We start from the raw sequence: 21,074 nt of genomic DNA on the forward strand, positions 1-21,074 counted from the left end.
GATTTTAGCTTTTATTCTTCATTCTCATAAACAAGATATAATATCACTGTGAAAAGAAGATTCATTTGTAAAAGAAAAATCTTGTAAATATGCAAAAGTTGGGAATCATCATCATTTATGTACTCAATCTGAAAGTTATATTTTAAAAACTCAACAAAATAGTAAATATTAAAGCCAGAAATTAAGGGTAGGACACATGAATTGCTGAAGAAGTAGTGATGGGCTATGGCCCTGGCAACATACAGTGAGAGCGTGTGAGTGTGAATTTTATATATGGTTATAGAGTTCAGTCCAAGTGAAAACTGACAGACTCTTTGAAAATACGCAGTATAAGCTTTAAATGTAGATTATAAACATATAACTCAGATGACATAAGAACATTGTTCTCCTACTTTAGAATTAGAAAAACATAGGAAAAAATAAACAAACATACAAAAATATTGTATTTGAAAGGATAAGAGACAATAAATGGACGGGTTCTATCTATATCAGGGTGTGGAGGAGGGTTGAGTTTGGAAAGTGAGAGAGAAAGAAATGTTCAAAAGATATCGTCCTAATGGATAAGGAGCACATCGAAAGCAGAGATTTTTGTTATAATAATTTTCATATTATGCCAGAAAAGGAAATTAAAATAATTAGCCTTGTACAGGGGAGTTATCTATTAATGGGAAGCAGATTTGTAATGGATATCCTAATTTACAATGGGAAAAGGAAATAAATAACAGCTTAACTTAATCAGTACAATGACTTACAAAGGAAACCACAGAAAATAAATAAGAATTCTAACATGAAGAAAAGGATAAAAGCCAAGATTATCAATGAAAGCCAAAATGTGAATCAATCGCATTTTCCCTTAAAGCAAATAAAACCACAAAGACTATTTAAAAGAGCAAATTATTGCAAAGTGATAAGAATGAAAAAGATTTCTCATATAGCAAGAGGTAGTAGGGATTACCCACTTAAAATGATTTTAAAAAATTCTTCTGAAAAATTTCTGAAACCAAAGCAAAAAAGGGAAACCAAAGTGAAAAAAGAGGGACACGGCAATCTTGACAGCGTTTGCTGACTGTGAGCGCTCCTTGTTTCATTTTCATGGTCCTGGTATAAAAATAGACACACAGATCAATGGAACAGAATAGAGAACCTGGAAATAAAATCAACTCATCCTTAACAAAGCAGACATACTCTGGGGAAAAGATTTTACCGAATAAGTGGTGTTGGGAAAATTGGAAACCCACAGGTCTGGTGGTTATTCTGTTAAAAATACTAAAAATAGGACCCCTGTCCCGCCTGGTTTGTAGGGTTATTGCTGAGAAGTCTGTTGTCTGTCTGATGAGTTTACCTTTGTAAGTTACTTGATGTTTTCATCCCGCAGCTTGCTGGTTTCCTCCTTCCCTTTGACTTTGCGTAGACTGATGCCTATGTGCCTTGGTGAAGTCTTTTTTGCAATGAATATTCCAGGAGTTTGGGGTTCTTCTTGTATCTGAATGTTGATCTCTAGCAAGACCAAGGAAGATTTTCTCCATTATTCCTCCCAATACATTTTCTATGCTTTTCACGTTTCTTCTTCTCCTTCAGGGTGAAGATTATTATTATTGCAGCTGTTGTTATATTATTGTTATGCCTGTGCATTTCACATGACCCCACATATCTCAGAGACATTATTCATTTCTCTTGGTTCTTTTTTCTTCATTTTTGAGATAGCCAGGTTAATTTGTAAGCCTTGTCTTCAAACTCCTAAATCCTTTCTTGTGCTTGATTTAATCTGTTTTTAAAAGTTTCCACTGTATTTTGAAATTTCTTAAGTGATTCATTCATTCACAGAAGTTGTTATTTTTAAACTGTCTTTTTCTCTTTAGTAAATTTTTTTATTTATGGCCTCTTTTGGGGGGAGTCTTAATGTTCATTTTTTACTTTTTCATCAGTCTCATTGAGTTCATTTGCAAGCCATACTTTTGAATTCCATATCTGAAATTTCAAAGGTTTCATCTTGATTAGAGTCCATTGCTAGAGATCAAATGTATTTGGGGCGGGGAGAGGTGCTACCAAAGGAGATTGTTTTTTTCATATTTACAGAATTGTTATGCTGGTTCCTTCTCATCTGGAATTTTTTGCCTCAGCTCAAAACAGATAGCTTTGCAATACAACTGTTCCTCTCTTCTGGGGATTCTGTTGCTCAGTGTAGAGAGGGCAGGTACCCTCACTGCCTTTCAGTCAGGCAGGTAAGTACACGCTGTGGTGCTGCTGGCAACTTGGATCACCTGGAATTAGAACCGTGTAGGGCGTTCGGGGGCTGGTGGTGGTGGCCTAGGTTACATCAGTCCAGGTTTCAAGCCCCCTGGATTTCTTGCTTGAGCACCACACTGGAAGGCTGCTCAGGTAGGAGAATGGCAGAGCACTAGGAGCCTGTAACAAGGCTGGTCACCTGCATCTCCTGTTCCCCTGTGGTTGTCATAGTTCAATCAGGTGCTGGGGTATGTCTGTGTCAACAGGTGAGCTGGTTTCTAGTTCACTACTGAGAGCTTGGGCAGGGCAGGTCGGCCTCTTTTCCAAGGCAGTAGGTACGGGCTGCTGTGGTGTTTTGCTACCACCTGGGTCCCCCAGTGGGTGCAGCAGCAACAGTGTAACATTTTTCTTCTCCTTACCCTAATTGTTTCATTGTCTATGCTTGAAAACCTAGCATAACAATATGATTAAGCATAACATGAATATTTTTAAATTTAAAACATATAATTTTTAAAAATTAAATGTACTTTTCCATAGCCTCAGCTAAATTTAGCAGGTCAGAAACATAAAGAAAAGCAGAAAAGATGTCTGAGTAATTTAAAAAGACTTCATTATTTCTATCCCTCAAGCTTATGTCTAGTGACTAAGAGAGAGTCCTCTGAGTATTCACTTAAAATCTAATCAGGAACACATCTACCCAGTTTGCTTATCAGATTTCCTCACTGATAATAGATTTGTAACTTTTCAAGAGTGATTGAAAAAGTCTGCTAGTAGGAGACACAATAATTATATCAGTAAGTGAAATTAAAATCACAGTGAGGTAGGCAGAGGAGGCAACCCACACAAAATAACTAAAATAATAGCTCCTATATTTTCTTAGTTCCCTTTTAGTATATGAGTAAATAGACACTCAGTATATTTTTCCTGAACAATTTTAAACAAATAAAATCTAACTGATTAGGAATTTTGTTGGGTAATGCTTCGTAGAAGAAACAAAGACACATTAATTATAATTAATCACCCACTCAGGAATCATTTTCTTCTTTGCTCACTTAGAGGGTTTTAGTGTTTCCTGGGGTAACAATCACCTGGTTTTGTTGCCAAAGACCTCATCTAGAGAGTCAAAGGTCATAGATCAGAGGCTTTATAACTGTGGGTGAAGCCAGAGCAAGTTGTTTGCAATCTGAAGTCTGAAATCCCCTTGCTGCCTGTATAGTGTCACGAATCCCAGAGGTCTCATGGTGGTAAGGAGATCCCTCCGGGATTCTGGTCTTTAGAGAAAATCAAGAGTCAGGAAGAAAAGAATATAAAGGAGATGACAATGTGAGAGAAAGACAGTGGAAGCACACAGGATTTGCAATGATAATTCACACTGAATTTTGAGGGGATTTTTCCCCCTAAATGTATTCCAGGAAATACACAAATACACAATTTAAAATGACCAACCTTTATGCCTTTTTCATTTTGTTATGCTTCCATTAATTTTTTAAAGATAAGTAATTATCTTATTTCTAAGTTTCAAGTAAATAAAAAGTTGGGAGGGGGTAGCACTGTATAATATGCTGCAGACAGATTGGGCCACTTTATTGCTTTTTCCCTGGATCTTAACATTTTAATAATATTCGTATGATTCACGTGGGCTGTAAGATTCCCCATTTTTCCAAAATTATTTTTATTTGTTCTTTTGAAGTCATCTTACTGGTGACTTTCAGTGATAATCAGTTCCTAAGAATTTACATTTATATTCACCTTCTGTCTGTGAGCAAAGCCAGTTTATTTTGGGGGGAAAAGAAAAATGACAGGACAGGTTTTGTAATGAGCACTTGAAACAAGAAATCCACTTCTGTCTTTTTAATTATGTCTATGTCTATTGAGTTTTAGTACACTGTGCTTATCAGTTCTCCCACACACATGTTTAATTGGGTAACAAATAGCACAATATGACGTCCTCGGTGTAAAAGTTTAGCTGGTCTGCACACAGGCAATAGCTGTTCTGTTATAAAAATGTAACTACAGTCAGAGCTTTTGGTATGCTTAGGGAAGTCGGAATTACTTGATACTGCTGAAACTTCGAAAGACTACATTTAAAAAAGTTTTAAGTTTTTAATCATAAGCAATAAGAAATATTTCAATTAATATTTAAGAATAGTAATATTCAACACGGAATTTCAGAGAAGTAATATAAAATTTTCAGTAACAGTATCTTCATAAAGTGAAATGGTGGGAATTTTGAGAAATGTTTTAATATACTCTAGTGACTTACACTGAGAAGAATAAAATTAAAAATAATCATGATGAAATAGTTTTGTTAAAAGTTAGAAACCACAACAACCAAAAAGCCTGCGTATAACAAAGTTGCATGCTTTCGTCTGGCAGAGCGTTTTATGGGAAGCCTGTTGGTTGGCATTTTGACAGTGACAGATTGTCCTGGAGTCTGCTTTTGTGCACCGCTAACTAATGGGCTGTCAGTGCCCTTGGTTTTATTGCCACTGTCCTCTAGTGTGGGGATAGGTGCTTTTACTTCAGTAGTTGACATTTGCACCTGCAAATTTTTAGTCACATTGTCAAAGAAAGCAAAGTCGATAATTCAATTTGTGAGTTTTTACATCATCCGAAGCATCAGTGTGCAGTAACTATTTGACTTCAGACGAGTATCAGTTAGACAGATTGGATGGATATAGAAATATTCTGATACAATAAGTGGTACTAGAAGGATTACTGATGTAATACATTGCAAGACTTTGCTCTGTGCTCTTGGCAATGGATCTTGTTTGTGACCTTGGTAGGATTTGCTGTGTTATCCTGGGTATGTTCCATCTAACTGCTTTCTTAATTCATCAGAGAAGAGAGAGAGAAAGTAACTTGAGATAGAAAAAGTAAACTGAGGTTTAGAGTGGTTGAATCAAGTGGTATAGAAAATATTTTGGAAATAGACAAACAAAAGAAGCAGCTCATGCATGTTCTTTTGCAATTAGAGATCGCTGTCTCCAAGGGAGAGACAATATGGGCTGAAGATTCTCTCCTAATCCCATTTCTCCAATAGACTTGTTATTTTAGAGTAACTTCAAGTTCTGTACTATAATTTATATGAACTAGCTGTGAACTCCATTGCTGAAAATGATTATGAGCCACTATTCTTTTTACATGATGATTTGCAAGGGTTCCAAAGAGGACAATATTTGTATTTTGAACTTGGATTTAGAAATATATTTTCCATTGTGCTTCAAAGTTTGTAGTCATTTTAAGTGGATTGAATAACTAAAGGCAATGAGATTGCAATTCCTATAACAGCAACAACAATAAGAGATAAGATCATTCTTTAATATTTTACTTCAGTGATTTGCTTTCATTTCTAAAATAAATATAATAAATTCTCTCTGAGATTGCATTTATATTTTTGTGTGGGAAAAAATAGAAAGAGACCTCTGGCTCCTGAGTTCCCTAAAAGGTAATTTTTCTGGTCCAGAAGTGGCATTCAGGCTTGACAGGGATAGCAACGATGGCAGTGGCTGCTTAATCACTCTTGCCAGAATGCCAGTGGCTTGCTACAGTTCTCAACCAGTTTGCAATCTCTGTCTGTGGTTTGTAACTGCCTTGGGGCTAGAAAGCTTTCCTGTTTTCATTATTAGTACTGAAAACATCAGAGAACTCGTAGACAACTATAGAGTAATAACAATATCCCTTTAGATTTCCTGTAATGCAGAACAAGGTTATCATTTAGGGAACAACTTCAGTTATAACTATCACAAATATAACTTTCAGAGAAACACCAGTTCTCTAAATGTATATCCATGTCATTAGAAAACTAATGACTGCTTTTTTGTTTTCTCTATTTTTCCTTATGTTTGCTGTGATTTTATGCTCTGTGTTATTTTTAAAATAGTCAAAATCGCATCTGTAGGAGTGAGCTTAGATGTTTGGCATCTCTAAGACCAATCATATTTAATTTCCATGGTAACCATGGTTCAAGCATAAAAGGGGCCCTATGTTATTTGGCAACTTTGTTCCAACTAAATTGTGTCCAGTTTATCTTATTCCATATCACACTAAATGACTACTTTAAGAACCTGAGAAAACCTCTTTTTGTAACCTGTGTGTCATTTTATATTTTAATATGTACTCAGATACATATTAAATATGTATTTTAATATGTACAGTCTCTCTCAACAGGCTTACTTGTGGGTGTTTGTGGGTTGCTTACTTGTATATAATTTTGATAGAGGATAATTTATGGTGTAGGAAAAATTAGGTCAATCATCGTAGCCATGCATGGATTCATGGCAGCAAGTACACGTGAAAACTGCACTGACGCAATCGCTCTCCAAGAAACCACACTCCATTTTGCCACTAAATTAAATGAGTGCCCTATTTCTTGTGTTACTTTCCTTTAACCTTAATAGTTCACTTCACATGAATATATTTGCCCTAACTTGTTCTTGATTCCTTGGATTTCATAATCTGTAGTAATGTTGTCCCTTTCGTATACATGTATGGTTATACATAATATTCTTTATAATCATATTTTTATCCACATGTTTAAAGTATCACTATATCGCCTGTAAAAATAAAGACATTTATATCAATTCTCAAATAGCATTTAAAAATGTAACTCTATAGGGGTTGTTCTAATATTAAAAAACATTTAATCTATTGAAATTGTAGAAAATAGAATTAGGGGAAATAGTTATTAGCATGAAGTCATTTGCAGAGATTAAATAATTAAGCAATGCTATGTGCTCCTTTACAATGAATTTGAATTTGATTCAGGTTCGTGCTTTTTATTGGCAGATGTGAGTCATCTGGGCATAATAGTTTACTCCATCTACTGCTTCTAAATGGCTGGAATGTGCTCAAGAAAATACTGACAATGTTAAACACATTTTAAATCACTCTATTCATCATGTAAAATATACTAAGTACAATGCTTACTATTGTATTGAGATGCAAGAAAACTTTGCATTGCTCCACTAACATTTTTCATTTGTGGACGTGTGGAATTTTCTATGTGAATTTTCACCTTCCAACAAAATACGCTATGAGAAATAAAATAATTTTTAAAATTAAGTAATTTTGCCCCTGAGATATATTTTTTTCTAACATCACTGTTTTGTTTTTACATGTATCTTGTAGTGAACAATATGTAAGAAAATTCATTCGTTTAAAAGTAAAGCCATAAGCTCCAAAAATATTGTCGCAGAATAAAAAAACAGGTACAATATAATGGTTATATTGAATTGCAGTCTGATCTTGAGTGCTTCATGAAATGTTGGAGTAATATTTGATAGAGAAAGATATGAAATGGCAAATATATCTTTAAAGCTAATCTTGACATTTAAAAGAATCATATTATAAGGCAGTGTCTTTAGTTGAGAAACTAAGGAAAAGCATATTTTTTTCCTTTCTTACTATCAACTTCTCTAAAGCTTTTTGTTAGTTTCATAACTAGCAATGTGTAAATTGTGAACAATCTTATACGTGTGGTAACAGAAAGAGCATACCGGTTTTAGACATACTAGAAGGTTAAAAACTGTCGTTACTTCTAAAAAGTCTAGTCTGAAGTAATACAAGAATTTGCAGGAAGTTTTATTTCCAAGTATTAATATATTAGTACTTAGAATGAAAGCTAATTCATTTGGCCTTCGATCAAAATTGTATTAACCAGCACATGCTTAGCAATATTTATTGTTCATGAGAGTAACCCAAGATACTACACAATTCCAATTGACTTTTACATCAATCTAGACCAATTACATTGTTTTATTGTAATTTTATTGAGAGAGAGCAAGAGAGAGAGAGGGAGAGAGAATGAATTAGATTGATCAAGCCAAGCAAAGTTTCAAAAACTTGTTAACTATAGTGCATGGAAAGCCAGTGTGATGTTCGGAATGGATATCTGATTTATGAGTCAGGTGATTTAAGTACCAGCTCTAGTCCTCATTTCACTTATGTGAGACTGATGTAGCTCCGTAACTTTCCTGGTTCCAAATACCATACCTCATTTGCATAATGAGATGGCAAGACCAGATGATTTCTTAGACTCCTGATAGCTATAAAAATGTATATATGCTGGCATTGATGCATTTCTTCAAGAGATTATCAAAACGTTTAATAGATTAAGAATACTTTTTAATAAGTATTTCTCATTAAAAAATTTTTATATATCAATTTAAACCACAATTATTGAATTTCTACCATGTGGCAAGTACTGCATATAATTATTAATAAGAAATGTCTAGTTAAATGAATATAAAAATTGATGAAAACAGATGATTGTTGTGTAATTTTATAATTGCCATTACAGTTGAATTTTGTGGTAAGATGTATGATATTAAAATATCCTGGGGTTTTTAATCCATTAATCCTTTGAATAGTTACTCCTCAAATAATCTTCTAATTGGGGGAAACAGTGATTATATTTTATTTCAAACTATTAAGAAGGTACAGATGTTTTTAGTTATATAGATCACTTTTGTAGGGCTATCTCTAAGTGTCCATCACCCAAATAGTGTACATCATTCCTGTTAGGTAGATTTCATTCTTCTTTCTTCCTCCTCCCCAGTTGATCTCCACTGAATTTCACTTCCCTCCGAGCACATGTGTGCTCATTGGTTAGTTCAAATTGAATAGCGAGTACATGTAATGTTTTCTTTTCCATTCTTTAGATACTTTATTTAGAAATATGGTCTACAGTTCCATCCAAATCAGTACAAAAGGTATTGAGTCATTCTTTCTTAGAATTTCATGGTATAACCCGTATCTCTGTCTTTTCCGGGTTCTTGGTCTCAAAGATTCATAGAAGAAAGTGACAGGCTAGATGGCCTTGACAGATAAGAAACAAGATAAAACCTGTGGCATAGTAGAGGGGAGGATCTCGGGTAAATAGCCCAAGTGGGCCTTCTGTCCAGAGATTTATATACCCCTTTTCCTATCCTGTGACCAGGAGGATTTGAGGGAGATGCTATGTATGTCTGGAACATGTCACAATCAGTGAAGGGCCTGTGGGCCAAAGTCAATTTTAAAACTCTCCCTGTGCAAGAATGTGGTCGCCCTAAGACTGTGTTCTCGGTTCTGGGAGTGACAGCTTAGGTGGAATGCTGATTGGTTAGTTAGACTGGTTTTTGTGAACCCTCATTGGCTCACATAGAGTTCTTAAATACAATAAAGTTGAAATATACATTTGTTTCATGTAATGTGCTAGGATCCATAAATTTTCACAGTAAAACTGACAATGATCAGTAAATTTAGTTGTAAAGGAAAAAGAAAAAATGAAATTATAAATGATATGCTAAATTTTTATTATTGGATGTTATGAAATATGAGAGTAAGCAGTAGAGACTTAAAGATGTTCAAATCTTTTCAAAATATATTTCTATTGTTTAATTTTCATATGTTTATTCTCAAGAACACAGTAACTGAATACAGGAGACTCTCAGTAATGAGAAAAAATATTACTGTTTATTTGCTCTTATGGGGAAAGTATTAGGTTATCTTCCAGTTTCCAAGATCTCATATGTCAGTGAGTATGTGCTTAATGTCAACAATATTAGGTATAAAACTATCTTAAAATTGAATCTATGGATGTTTATTATTTTGGGGTGTGTGTGTGTTCGGGACAATAGTTAAAGTACATAATAGGACAAAATGAAGATTTAAATTACTGGAAATGATAAATATTTCCTATGAGGCCTTGCTCCCCCCTTTTCCATTACTCTGTTAATCATTTATATTTAAATATAATCATACATCAACATGTACCGTAGCAGCACTAAAATGATTTTCCCAAACAGAAGAAGTCCCATTTAGTACCAACATTGCGAGACAGGAGGTAGGGAGAAAATTCAAAGTTGGTGTGATGTTAGCAAAAAAGCAATGCCTTGCCTTTGTTAAACAACATTGTCAAACTGTTGCTGCATACTCAGTCAATCACGGACTGTGGGAAAGGGCTAATTACTTAGGAAATATGATAGAAACATCTTGATACAAATGAAACACACTCAAGGCGCCTGAGATGATGTGTCTATTCCCTTCAATTTTCGCCTATAAATGGATGATTCCCAAAATAGTGGTCCCACTTTTAACATTCCTTTTTTTTTCTTTCTTTTTTTTTTTTAGCAGTGTTTGGCTGGGGCTGGGTTTGAACCCACCACCTCCGACATATGGGGCCGGCGCCCTACTCCTTTGAGCCACAGGCGCTGCCCCATCTTTGACATTCTTTAGGCTTGTATTGTCACTCCTTGTGTTAGATGACTCCATCAGAAAGAGTTATCCTGCTCAAAACTTCTTTCCCTTATATGTACTCAACAGTAGAGCTTCCTTACTCCATGGTTTCAAGTTATCACTTGTCCTAGAGCCTCAGCAGCTTTTTCTTCCCTCCATCAATATGCTTTGTCAGTGTTTTATAATTGTCCTAGGTCCAGTGGTCTTTCATAATCTATCTTTTTCAAATAAAAATCTTCTTGGCACTGCTGAGTTTAGGCCTTTCTTAAATCAACCATGGCCTCATGTCTTTCTTGCTTCATGCTAGGAAGTTTTCCCTCATGCTGCCTCCTTCTCTTTTTCTTAACCAATGTTCATGGACTTATACAAAACCTGAACACTCTTTGGAAACTTTTGAATAAACAAAATAGGCAGTATACTCTGCACTTGAGGAGCCTGGATTCTGTTGGGAGGTGCTGACAATAATCAGGATAAGTGAATAAATTATACAGCAGGTTAGAGGCCCATAACTATTGTGAAAAAAAAAAAAAGGAGAACAAGGCAAGAAGGAAAGAAAATATGATTGGAAGAGGCAGAAGTATTCACTTAGCCAGGCGTCCTAAAACTATGGCCTGCGGGCCACACGCAGCCATCTAGGACATTTATCCTGTCCTGCTTAGCAACCAACTCGTCCTGGGGCCTGCAGTCTGGCCCTCCAATGGTCTGAGGGATAGTGAACTGGCCCCCTGTTTTAAAAGTTTGGGGACCCCTCATGGGCTATTTCAACTAGTCCTAAGAGGAGATATGTAAGCAGAAACTTTAAAAAAGAGAAGGAATAAGCTAGAAAATACCTTGAGAAGTAACAGCCTAGATACTGATACAAGTCAAAAGTCTTAGAGATACAACAAGGAAGCCAGCTGGGTTGGGGCAGAGTAAATAAACAGGAGGGGAGCAGATGAGTTTAGAGAGGATGAGATTAGGGAGCTGGAAAATACAGCTTCTTTGTAGTCCTATAAAAGGCCCTCACTTTACCCCTTTCACCCTGCTGTGAAGTGGGAAGTCGTTGCAGGGTTTAGAAGGTGAAATAAAATGATCCGAACTGTGCTTTACAAAGCCCATTCTTTTTATTAAGAAGAGAATATCTTGTTAAAACATAAAGATCGTTCTAATACTACTCAAGATTAAAATCTGTTTTTTAAAAATTATCTTGAGGATAATTTTCAGCCTCATATAATCAACTCAACTTATTCTCCTCATCTCCTGGTGCTGTCTGTCCAAGACAGCCATTAGAAAATCTGTCTATGTATCAAATTTCATAAGAAATACTAGACCTATGTACTGCCAAAAAAAAAAAAAAAAAGTATAGAAACAGTAGAATAATACGGATGGAAGATATCAAGGAATAATTTGTGTAGGTGTTGTTTCATGAGCTTAATCATGAAGACTGATAAAAATCAATGAGTGTAAATTCAGAAAGGCGGCCTTTCTAGTCAGAGTATTTTGCTAGTGGAGGAAGTTGTATAAACAATGGCATAAAATGAAGAATGTCTAGCTGGGTGGTGAGATAACCTTCTTGTCGAGGGAAAATGGGACAGATGGGAGCCAAACAGAAGTGTAGACTCTCCTATCAATCAGTATAAAAGACAGAAATGTTGTGTATTTTATAAGTAGAAGAATCAAATCATGAAATCATTTTTTAGACAGCAGCCTGACAGATGACTCTGATTTACAAGAAAAAATAAACACAAACAATTGCTCACCACCTTAAGGACTATCTCCTTTGTATATTTTGGTTTAAATTAGTGACCTTCTATGAGTTCTGCTTTTGACCAAAGAGGGTTTCTGTTATTTTCCTAGGAGATTTATGCCTGACCAAAGGAAAGAAAATGGAGTTGAAGACAAAGGGAGTTATGGCTCTGCTCTGTGCTTGGGTGTGTGTATTGCTGGTGTGTATCGGATCCTAGATCTTTCAGTGATATTTACCATCAAACATACAATATTAGGGTGTGACAACTACTTTGAACCAACAGGACATTGTAAAGTTTGATTTGTGTAATCAAGTTGATGTTTTGTTCGTCAGGTTACAGAAACACGGACGGGTCCTCTTGGCTGCAGTAACTATGACAACCTAGATTCTGTCAGTTCTGTTCTGGTTCAGAGTCCTGAAAATAAGATTCAGTTGCAAGGTATGTAGGTAAAATTTTATTAATTCTCTATGAGCCTGGATGACAGTTATCCAGTTGTGATTTCTCTTCTATTTTTCTAAAAATAAGCTGTACATACAGTACTGGGATGTCCCAACAACTCTTATAAAAGGCCAATGTCACATTTTTAACTGATATAAACATTCTACATACGATGAAGAAAATACCAAATGTACTTTTCTTCTCAAGTTATGTGACACATAGCAATTAGAAACTATCCTGACAATATTTTTCTTATATCCAATAATCATATTTTTTCAACATATAACAGTTTCTTCATGGTCTTTGCTGAGCTTTGATTTTTTTCTCATAGATTCTTGTAAAACTTGTAACTACATTTACACATAATGTAAAATGAGCTGTTCTCATGTTAATTTTAAGTGAATGTAGCAGTCAAGGCTATATTTGTCTTCTCAGAAATAGGAATGTACTTAAGCATATTTTGACAAAATGTTTATATTCATATTGTTATCATTTTAAATATAGATTTTTTAATATCGTACTATTTTTCCTATTACCATATTTTGTTAGATAATTGATTATTTTATTCATAATAACTTTTCGCACATGCATTCTGTCCCGAAATGGTTATAGGTATGGGTATTGGTACATTCAGACAGGCAGGAACAGGATATGAATACACATATTTAAAGTGAACAACTTTGAAAAGTTTTTGAGATCATATTTATTGTCTAAATTAAATTGAATGATCAAAGAGGTATTTTCAATTGTTATTCTCCAGTATACTTTCAAATTGTGTAAGTTAGAATCATGTTTACATTATATCATTTTATGGAAAGGTGATAAAAGTCCAGAAATCACACCATCTTTTCTCAACTTTTCAATATTGACACATGTAAAAACATTGAGTTGTTTAAATCTATTTCAAATAATTAATGACTGCATCTATGTTGAATTGCATAAAAAATTATAAAGTACTTAAATGTTTAATGCTTTAAATCAGATGTCCTCAAACTACGGCCCGCGGGCCACATGCAGCCACCTAGGACATTTATCCAGCCCGCCGGGTGTGTTTGCCACCACTGCCTGTCCTGCTTAGCAGCTGACTTGTCCCAGGGCCCTCAGTCCAGCCCTCCAACAGTCTGAGGGACAGTGAACTGGCCCCTGTTTAAAAAGTTTGAGGACCCCTGCTTTAAATGCTATCCAATTTATCAAATTAAACTTTATTGGTGTTTTATTAAAATATGTTTATAATTTAGATAAAAATGCTCTCTACCAATATTACATGTAATTTCCTATTGCCTACGTCTTAATATATGGAATAACTTTCTATTAGAATATTAACTTTGATAGAAAAAGATAATAAGTGTTTGTATCAATGTAGTCATTAATTTCAGTTGGTTTATTATAAACGTTATTGAGTTATAAAATTTATTGACTGAATTATCTGTAATTACCATGTTCAGTTTTTAAAATAATATTATATTATGAAACATCCTCAGCTTTCTGTCTTGAAAATATTTACATAAGAAACAAATGAGGCAACACTTTGCTTTTGTATAATTATTATTTTTACTATTCTCAATTAATATGAGTAACTCAGAAACATGTATATCTACCTTTCACATTTTTTGTACTTGTTAGGCCAGTATGTTTAAGTACTTATTTCAACCTTAGTTATATGTCTGTGGGCACAGAGACCTTTCCTCATATAATAGTAGGGAAACAATTTTAAGAGCTTCACAATCCTATGTGCTCTCTTTTAGATTTGATCTGTACTTATAAACTAAGTGTCATATTGATTCACCTTTTTAGTTAACCTAACATTTCGTAGTAGCCTTTCTCCCCTTGATAAATGAATGTAAACTATCACCAATTCAGAATCAATATAATTATGGCATATTTCTTTAAGGGGTATAAAAATTCTAGGGTCATAGTATGTGACAATTGCAAAACTTGGTGTCACTGAAGAATCTTACTTTAGGGTCACACTGTATCTGTATATCCTCATGTCTCTCCTAATTAGTTATGTAGCTAGTTAGGTAGTTGTTTCTATGGATGGATATGGATAGAGACCTTATAAATGTTTGTTCCTATTTATTAACTTGTTGAAACAGATTTTCTCAGTGCTTACATGTAAAATGAAATATAAAAAAATAATTTATGCTGAACTAAGTATCATTCTAGCCAAGATAAAACCTATATTATAACAAGAGACCTATCCACTCATTAAAGCCTGTGTTCTCAATAAGTGGATTAAATTTGTTTTTCAAAATTATTTCTCAATACTTATAACAAATTTAATTTTATTGAATTGTGTATTGTTAATGATTATTATGATAGTTGATGCCAGAAATATTTCTTAATAGATTTTTGGTTTATTAGAAAATAATATATAGTATATTTTCGACACTTTTAAATCAATTTTTTGAGAAAAAGGATATAAATATAGATATACACATATTACCTTTCAAGTTATTTATTTTTGAAGAAGAGAAGTCTGATTTAGAAAAGACATTCATGCATTAGGAATATATTATATTTGGACAAAAAAAATTTACCAATTGTGAAATGAAATTATGAATTCTGGTGGGTGTATTTGGGTGTATTTGTATACATATAAATGTATATTTTATTAAACTACCTATATATCTTATTCACATATTTTTGCTTAAAGATATATTAGTTGCCAGATCACTGGGATTAGTTTTACTGGTACATGCATGAATGTGATATAACAGTGTTTCTTTAAATACACATATTTGTAATGCAACAAACATTTGTCTACTTTAGGCCTATTTGATGGGTGATGAAATTTTAGATCACAACTTATTAGTGTCCAAGGGAGTAGTTTTGTTAAACTATTTTAGACACTATATGAGCAAAACATTGCAGAACATTAATTCCCTGGTTATGTCATTTGTCCTGCAATAACATATGTTGATGTGATGCAAATTACTTAACAGTTTTCTTGTCCTTCATCAGTTGTCTAATTTTTTTTGTATTTATTCATCAAATATTGCTTTATACTTTCTCTCCTCTCACTTTGGGTTACATAGAATGCATTTTAGACTTTTTCATCATGACCTATGAATCCTTTAAGTTACCTCCACTATTTTATATCATTTTGCCTTTTTATTACTTTCTTTCAAAATAATCTTCTGATATATTTCAGTTCATTCATCATGTGTTCAATGTCTATTCTGTGGTTAAGTTCATCATTTACTTCTTAACTCCAATTACATATTTTCTTTGCAAAATATACATTTGATTATTATTGACAATTTCCACTTCTTTTCTAAAATTGTCTTTTTTCGTTTGATTTTTGACCATGTGTTTGATAGCATCAGAACTGTGGCTCATTATATTTTTATTAAATATTAATATTGTGCATAAAATGGTAAAAATAATTTTATATCATTAATTATGTATTTTCTTTCAGAGAATATTTACTTTTTCCCCAATAATATCATAATGCATTTTTAATTGAGTCCTTTAGAACTAATTTTCAGATCTGGTGAAGGCTAGTGTTGTTTTTTTTTATGTGTGTGTGTGTGTGTGTGTGTGTGTGTTGTTTTGGTTAGTTTTTTTTCTTTTCCTTGGTTATATAGCTCATCTCGATATCTGTAAGCTCTGAAAAATTTGCTATGGCTGCATTAAGCATCTAAGCTTGTTTTGTTACTAGAGAGAAGTCTAAAAGAGAAAATATGGCCAATATTGGGCTCACTACATAGAGAATCTCCACTTGCTGGGTTAACCTCAGAAATTCTCCCTTGTTTTTTGGCCTTTTCATCACTTCTGGCAGATTATTTTAAATATTTTATCTGCTATTTTTTTTTTCAGTTTCCCCAAGAAGCATGGTTCAAAAAAACATAGCCCTCTAACTTTGCAAACCTCCATATTTTCTCCTTGGCTCTCAGCTTGTAGTGCTCATCCCACTTCACATCCTGGCTTTCACAGTATATTTCTAGACTCAGAACCCAACTGCCTTAAGTTGTCTACTTGTCTCAGCAATAAGCAGACAATATTGATTGACCTGCTCTAATAATAGTGTTGTCAGTAAGTCTGCTCTATTGTTTCTTTACATTAAAAAACATTCCTTTGGACAGCTCCCAGACACTCTGAGTCATCTCCCAGGGCAGTCCAAGTTTCCTTTCTAGTAATTAATTATTGTTTACATGGATAGTCTGGTGATAAGAGTGTTCTTTCTCTAAACTTATTTTCCAAAAACTCTTTAATTATTTCGTTTAGTTTTACACAGTGTATGTGTTCTCCTTTTAGCAATGTATGTATGTATGTATGAGTGTGTGTATATATATATACATATATGTATGTGTATATATATGTATATGTATATATAAAAATATATATGAAATATATATATTTGTATATATACAAATACATTGTATATATATACACATAATATATTTGTATATATATGCATACACACATACACATACATTCATATAATGTTATCAATGTCATAAAACAACTTACTGCTTTATGACTCTAAATCTGTGGAGATTATAATGCTTTTTCCACATATATGGAAAGCATTGAGCAATAATTTGAGGAGGAATGGGTAGAGACAATAAGGAGGCCAAAACATACATATAGATCATTATAGCAGATAATATATATGTGTATATATATGTATTTGTATATATATACTTATACAAATTTGTATATACTTATATAATACAAATTTACATACTTATATGTATTTGTATATATACTTGTTTACATATACTTATATACTTATTTGTATATACTTATATAATACAAATTTACATACTTATATGTATTTGTATATATACTTATTTACAAATTTGTATACTTATATATACAAATACATATATACACACATATATATTATCTGCTATAATGATCTATATGTATGTTTTGGCCTCCTTATTGCCTGTACCCATTCCTCCTCAAATTATTGTTCAATGCTTTCCATATATGTGTACAAGCATTATAATCTTTACAGATTTAGAGTCATAAAGTAGTAATTTGTTTTATGACAATGATAACATTCTATGAATTGTCTGTGTTTCTTTTTCTGTTTTGTATAATAAAGTTAAAATAGAACAGGAGTTTCAAGATATCTGATGCACACACATACACAGTCAGCTTAGATGTTTTGATAAATACACGCTGATTTCTGAATTCCACCAGCAGAGACTCTGACTTATTTGGTCTCCTTTAGAGACAATTCCTAAAAGGGAGTTTTCAGGAGGCATCACTAGGTATTTTTGAAGTGTATAGTACTTTGCTGACCCATGAAAACAGGAAATTAAGAAAATTTCTTACTTTATCATTTTATGCCTCTAAGTTATTTGACACATTTCACTTGTCTTAAATCAAATAAAGCTCCAACTGGTAGATTCTCATTCTTCTTTCAACTTAATTGTCTTTCCATCACCCACTTCCCTAGTTTAGACCTTTTAAATCTTTCGTCAAAACAATCCTTTAACTTTCTATTTCCAAATAAGTGCCATTCAGACTATTCTACATGATAAAGATAATTTAATTCAAAACGAGTTAATTTCATACATTTCACCCTAATGTGGGAATTCCAATAGCATGACTCCTGTTTTATATTTCTTAAGAAATCATTCCTCACCTTCTTATAGATAATGTACATTGAAATACTATTAATATTTGCTTTATAAAAAACATCAATTCAATGCCCATGTGTGTGATTCTACTAATATATCATCCTTTTCTATGAACAATCAATTGCTCACTATTTAATATTATCCACGAGTCAAATAACATTCAAAGTCTTATATTTTTCAGTAAAAATTCTTAATTTTGTAAACCTAATATAATGGCTTAGCCAATTAATTGTATAAATCAAATCACATGTATCTCCACTCTAATTAAGTAGTATTGCATAATATCATTAAATATTATTCAGTTTCTTAAATTATATTACAAATATCTTTAGGATATGTATATTTGTTAGTATTCTTCACATTTGTACCTTAACTAGTAATTCCTTTTTTAAAAAATGGATCCAATAAATATTTTTTAATTTCAGTGAAATAAAAAGTAATTAAAAAGCAAATGTATAAGTGCTAACAGTATTTTCCTGACTAGTAATGGAAAATTTAATCTGGAATAATTTTCTAGGTATAATTGTCAAGATATTTTCAAAGGAAACTTTTTCTAAATGTTAATCCATTTTTTATTAAGTCAACCTCATAGATATTAGTCAAGGGTCACAGAATTGATTTTTGTTAGAAATAAAGCATGTAAAATTTCAAAATACATAATTTTGTGGTAAATAGCAATTTGGTGTTGCCACATTTTTGTTGGTTTTATCTTTGTCTTTACCTTAAAATAATTGGTTTGAATATTTAGCTTTTTTGGCACATTTTCTAATGTAGAAAGAAATGCTTAAATTGAAACTAGATTTTACTGAAATATGAAAAAAGGGAATATTACATCCCCTCGAGAAACACAAATATTAATTTTACAGCTTTTTTTTTATATTTTGCATACAAGAAAGCAACTTCACCAAACTTGCTTCTAGAAAAGTAATGAGCTATATCACTAGGGCTGTCTTTATACATGACAAGGAAATGAACTGTGAAATAACTAAATCAGTCCATCTGCTCCCCTGTACTCTGCCTTCATGTTCTCTCCTAAACAACAGAATTGTATAAATGATGTGTTTTTCATGGAATGAGAGAAACCATATCTGCAACCTTCAGAAAGTCATAGCCTATTGTATTATATCTACTGTATGCTGTCAGTACGAAAATAAAATGAAAATATTGAAAACCATGTGAAAACGTTTGATGGAAAATAAATTTACGTGTGTATTTTCAGAGATATAGAAAGATAGGTTCTATCTCTATTTTGTATAAATAACAGTATATTCTGATCCATTACCTCAGTCACAATCCAAAAAATTTAATAAACAAAATCTCATAATATGAGATATTAATTATTTCCATGATTAATCATCTCCATTTCTGAGATTCCATATTTAAAGAATCAGCATATGTTGAGAGAATTACATAGCCTGAATATTTGTAATGTTATAAACTTAGATATGTTTGCAATGATAGATTTAAAAATAGAAAATATTATACTAATTTTTGGTTTCTATTAAATTTAATAAGTATGCATTTTACTTTTTTCTTTAATAAATGAAACCTTTTGATTGATTTATTTGTTCTTCAAGGGCTTCAAGTACTCCTTCCAGACTATCTGCAGGAGCGTTTTGTACAAGCAGCTTTGAGCTACATTGCTTGCAATTCAGAGGGAGAGTTTATCTGCAAGGACAATGACTGTTGGTGTCAGTGTGGCCCCAAATATCCAGAATGCAACTGCCCCTCCATGGACATTCAAGCCATGGAAGAAAATCTTCTCCGAATAACTGAAACCTGGAAGGCCTACAACAACGACTTCGAGGAATCAGGTAAGACATATTTTAATATAACACTTTTAAACTTAGGCAAAAATAAAATGTTGGATTGGCCATTTTACCCTCTTAGAAGAAACTATTACATGGTTGGAAGGGCCGTTGTTTTTTACTATTATTTCAAGTAGACATTTATATTGTTTTTATTACTGGGTGTTCAGTATTTTGCTAAAAGAATAAATGATGTTTTGTGTGCTATGTGCTATTGGCACTAGCATCTAGCCTGTTAGTGAGTTGATGTATAAGTAATTTAATAATGAAACTTTTTGCCATTTTCAATACAATTTACAATTTATGTGGTACTCTGATGCTTCTTTGTACTTTTCTAGTTCCCTTCTGTTTCACTTGTGAGAAAAAAATATACACAGTTTTTGTCATATGCCTTAACCTTAACATAATGCTTATAAGTGCTTATCCTCACTTACTTTTAGGATTAAATTTAGGTCAATTTTTATTTAGTGGCGTTTTGTGAGTTTTTGTTACTGTTTAATTTTTATAAGTGTATATATGTGTTTTTCAATAATTTTCTTATTGGCTAAATAACAGGCATTTACTACATTTTATTGTTTATAATTTAAACAGTGAAAGTTTAAATGAGGCTTCAACACAAAAACATAAATATTGATTCTTATCAATAATTCAACATAAAAACATAAATATTGATTCTTATCAATAATGAAAATCCCAGCAGTCTGGTTAGTATGATTACACAGAATTTAGTTTAAAGTGTTGGGCATGACTAATTTTCACATAGGCAAAGAAGCTTAACTGCTAAGAAAAGAAATTTTTAAGCTTCAATTCTTTTGGTGATTCATTTAACCAAACACACTTAAATAGTAACAAAAATAATTGAAAGTAAAAACATTGATAGTTTCAAAAAAATTCTATGATTTTGTTTGGAAAAACTGCCAATTTATAGAATGAAAAGTTAGGTACATAGATTTAGAAAAAAGTTAGTAATATTGGTTTTTCTTAAGATATATAATGAGCAAAATAGTGCATAAAAACTATTAAACTTATAGACTTGGTGTGCAGAATGGTGGTTAAGG

At 32.7% G+C, this 21,074-nt stretch overlaps 1 protein-coding gene across 2 annotated transcripts in view; it reads left to right on the top strand.

The window, feature by feature from the left end:
* BRINP3 (BMP/retinoic acid inducible neural specific 3) overlaps positions 1 to 21,074 on the top strand; it is a 376,264-nt gene that overhangs the window by 231,678 nt on the left and 123,512 nt on the right. For both annotated transcript variants that reach the window (XM_003785611.3, XM_003785612.3), the window contains 2 exons: positions 12,503 to 12,608; positions 19,786 to 20,022. In XM_003785611.3, coding sequence (XP_003785659.1) covers positions 12,503 to 12,608; positions 19,786 to 20,022 — 343 coding nt within the window. The remainder of the gene's footprint in view (positions 1 to 12,502; positions 12,609 to 19,785; positions 20,023 to 21,074) is intronic.

This window comes from Otolemur garnettii, unplaced genomic scaffold (genome assembly GCF_000181295.1).
Source record: "Otolemur garnettii isolate 467f Iridium unplaced genomic scaffold, OtoGar3 scaffold00016, whole genome shotgun sequence".
Lineage (NCBI taxonomy): Eukaryota > Metazoa > Chordata > Mammalia > Primates > Galagidae > Otolemur > Otolemur garnettii.